Source organism: Monopterus albus, unplaced genomic scaffold (genome assembly GCF_001952655.1).
Source record: "Monopterus albus unplaced genomic scaffold, M_albus_1.0 scaffold250.1, whole genome shotgun sequence".
Lineage (NCBI taxonomy): Eukaryota > Metazoa > Chordata > Actinopteri > Synbranchiformes > Synbranchidae > Monopterus > Monopterus albus.
Genome location: NW_018128130.1, coordinates 1,229,981 through 1,234,105, shown reverse-complemented (window position 1 = coordinate 1,234,105; position 4,125 = coordinate 1,229,981). Strand labels below are relative to the sequence as shown.

General features: G+C 43.0%; 1 protein-coding gene across 10 annotated transcripts in view; it reads left to right on the top strand.

Annotated features, from left to right (window-relative positions):
• Positions 1 to 4,125, top strand: part of ptprfa (protein tyrosine phosphatase receptor type Fa) — a 562,000-nt gene that overhangs the window by 548,558 nt on the left and 9,317 nt on the right. For all 10 annotated transcript variants that reach the window (XM_020620922.1, XM_020620921.1, XM_020620919.1 and 7 more), the window contains one exon: positions 995 to 1,149. In XM_020620922.1, coding sequence (XP_020476578.1) covers positions 995 to 1,149 — 155 coding nt within the window. The remainder of the gene's footprint in view (positions 1 to 994; positions 1,150 to 4,125) is intronic.

Sequence of the window (4,125 nt, the reverse complement as noted above, 5' to 3'; positions counted from 1 at the left end):
GGGCTGCGAGGAAAAGCGACACTCCTGAACTGGTCAAGGTGGTGATCCGGGTGACTGAGGAGTAGCAGAGAGTAGTATCAATGAGGAGACTGTGCATCGACCTGTGGAAGAGGTTGGTGGAGCTGAGGGAGCCAAGGTCCAAAGGAGAGGTCCAGGATAATGTGACAGGAGACGCTAGGACTTTAAGAAACAAAACGTGGAAACGGGAGACAAAAGATATAATCTGATATGAAACGCAGGCTAACAACATAGAAAGAACCAGCAAGGGAGTGAAGGAAAAGCCGAGTATAAATAGGGAGTGACAAAGGAGGCGCAGCTGAAGAGTGTCAGAAAATCAGGACAGGTGTGTTCAATCAAGAGAATCAGTGAGAAGGAGCAGACTAGAGCGAGAAGGAGAGAAGAGAGGAAGGTGCAGCCGGGCAAACCTGACATATGCAAACAGTACTTAAAGCATCAATCCCATTTTGACACTATTCATGGTTTTAATAACAAATACATGTACATTTATTTTATTTATAAATAAAAATGTTTTTATAGGAGACACATAAAAAACACTAAGAACATCAACATTTATTTGAAGGTTTGAAATCTGCTGGTTTGATCCCCAGTTTCTCCAGTCTACATGTGACCGGTGTGTGAACGTGTTTGTGTTTGTGTGAGTAAATGCGAGAATGAGAAATAGAATACTGCACATGTTTGCAAAGTTTGTGTATTCTTTGTTACTTTTCTATAAAATAAGGGGAAATTGTACCTGCTCTTTTCATGTATACTATATGTGTGACCATATAAAAACTAAAATTAAAAAACTGATGTGTTGCTAAAAGTGAAAACTCTCGAGTCTACTGCTGACCACTGAAACAGGACCGCTAATGCCTAGATTTATTATTATAGTAGTATTATAATAGTACCAACACTGGTCTCTACTGCATCTAACAGAAGTGGGTAGTAGATCTGTGTGAGACTTACAGTTTCTATTTCCCTCTGTGTTTGTCAGGATGGTCAGTCAAGGACTATCAGGCAGTTTCAGTTCACTGACTGGCCAGAGCAAGGAGTGCCAAAAACTGGAGAGGGTTTCATCGACTTTATCGGCCAAGTCCATAAAACTAAGGAGCAATTTGGACAAGATGGACCAATCACTGTGCACTGCAGGTAACCGTAGCCTTGTGTTTACTCCTGCTGCGGTGCCATAAACCTGTTTACACAGTCACAATGTGGGGACTCCACACCCTTAAGGGGACAAAAAGCAAGTCCCCAACACATTGATCATTACACTTTAGAGTGGAAACCTGGTTTAAGGTTAGGGGAAGGGTTAGGCTTAGAAAAGTAGTGCTTATGGTTAAGGTTAGGATAGGTCTTCAGGAAGTGAGTGTAAGTCTATGTAAAGACCTGGTACAGATAAATGACAAAAACAAGGATCTCTCTGTGTGAGAGAGAAAGAAATTCAGCATTTCATCATCATCACTGTTCATTTTTAAGTTTTAGTTTTGCACATATTTAGAAAGAACTTTAGATGTACACACAGCTTGTTCATCAAACAAAAATTTGGAAACCTTTATACCTTAGTATTGTTATGACCCTTACATTTACAGTATATACGTCTTTCAAAACATGCAGCCCATTCTTAGACCACAATAACAACAAAAACAGTGACAGTGAACCTGCTTCGTTTTTGTTTTAAAGCTTGATACTCACTGTATTTCTCTGATAATACAAGCAAATAAACAAATAAATAAAGCATTGTTAAAGGATTTGGGCTGTGATTTTTTTATGTTCTTTTTCCCACAAATTCCATATAGAGACAAAAATCAACAATAACATTTATTTACTCGCTGCAGTGTCTGTGACTCCAGATCCTGGTTTAGCTAATTCATCTGTGCCATAAAATTCCATTGTTGTCCAGAAAGCACAATCAAAAGCAACGAGCCACACTGCTGCGCTGGGTGGCATGTTTCTTTTCCACTAAATGATTGTGGTACGTCTTAATTCAAAGAGGAGCTACAGAATGTTACGTGCTGGCCGTCCTTAGCCTTTGGACCTTTTTGTTTTTTAAAGACAGATCTTACATTTTTTTGTGAGGAAGAAACTTGCTACCCAGTGCAGCGGTGTGGCTCACTGGTGTGCTGTTAATAGTTTAATAGTTTTGTGTGTGTGTGTTGTTTTGACAACAGTAGAGGCCTACAGCACAAACCAATAAGCTAAACCAGATTCAGAATTCACAGACATCCAAACATTCACAGACAAATTCACTGGCTGTGGCTCAGGAGGTAGAGCGGGTCGTTTCCTAACTGGAGGATTAGCAGTTCGATTCCCGGCTTGTCCAGTCAACATGTCGAAGTGTCCTTGAGCAAGACACTGTACCCCCAGTTGCTCCCGGTGATGTTCACCGGTGTGGGAGTGTGAATGGCCAAATAGTGTGAAAGTGCTTTGAGTGTGCTTTAAAGCAAAGAAAGGCGCTATACAAATATAAGACCAGACCATTACCATGCATTATGGTTAAAGGTACTACAGTTATATTTCTCTTTGGTTATTACTGTCTAAAAAATAATACTCCAGCTTTCTCCCACAGTCCAAAGACATGCAGCTTAGGTTGACTGGTGACTCAGCCCTGTGATAGACTGGAGACCTGTCCAGGGTGGACCCCGCCTCTCACTCAGTGTCAGATGGGATTGGCTCCAGCCCCCCTTGACCCTATTCAGGAGTGAGCAGTATAGATAATAGATGGATGGATGGATTCCTTTTCAAACTATAGTTTGAAAGAGCCAAGAATGAGGGAGCCAAAAGAACAGTGAACAAGAGAGTTGAAGAATCATGGACATAGGACAGTGCCACTTAGTTTGTGTGAGCGGCTCTTTTGGCTCTTTCATTCACTAAAACCTTTCGATCTTGGCTCTTTGAACTGAAAGAGCTGCTGAAGGAGAACGATAAGAGCCACAAAAGTTGGTGAACGAGAGATAAGAGAGTCTAGAGTCACCCATGATCTTTACCCATGCTCAACACACGACGTCCGCAACAGCGAAGAGTGAAAACACTTGATTTGGCCCAAACACAGTGCTTCACTTCAGAATATAGTGGAAAGCTCCCTCCTACTCTGAACGTCCAACATTATCCCTGTTCTCAAGAAACCCTCCATCAGTGGACCGAATGACTCTAGGCCTGTCGCCTACAGGTCAGTGGACGATGCAGTCAACATGGTACTGCATTTCATCCTACAACACCTAGTCTCCCCAGGGACCTATGCATGGGTCCTTTCTGTGACTTCAGCTTGGCGTTCAACACTATCATCCCAGACATCCTCCACTCTAAACTGACCCAGCTCATTGTGCCTGCCCACACCTGTCAGTGGATCACTAGCTTTCTGACAGACAGGAAGCAGCAAGTAAGGCTGGGGAAAACCACATCCAGCACCTAGACAGTCAGCACAGGCAGCCCCCAGGGATGTGTGCTCTCCCCATCGCTCTTCTTTCTCTCCACCAGCGACTGCACCACAGATTACCTCTACGTTAAACTCCTGCGGTTTGCAGACGACACAGTGGTCATCGGTTTCATCCGAGATGGTGACAAGTCTGCATTCAGTTCCGAGGTTGAACAGCTGGTCCTTTGGTGTGAACATGCTCAAAACCATGGAGATGATGTAGACTTCACATACACACTGAGAGCCAATGTACCAGAGTCAACAGTGGTGCAGTGGGTAGAGCAGGCATCTCCCAACCGGAAGATTAAAGGTTTGAATCTCGGTCCCTCCACATGTCAAAGTGTCCTTGGGCAAGACACTGAACCCCAAGTTGCCCAGGCTGGCGGCACATGTGCACGCAGGGGCCCTCGGCTCCAAACATTATTTTGTTGTACGTGTTACAATAAAATAAAGCATTTTCTTCTAAAGCCCTTGTGTGTTCAGCATACCTGGCCATTTATTGGCTGATTCTGATTCTAAAATGAATAACTTGTCAGAAGAGAATAAATGAGAAGCATCATTCCAGCATCTGACTCCTTAATCCCTTGTGTTTAGAGTTCATTCCATTCAATCTGCAGAATATGCTGTAAGGAGGCTAAAAGAGGACTTTTTGGGGCAAGACTGGGATGCAGTTTACAATGAGGAAGACTTAGATAAAGCATATGAGCAATTTT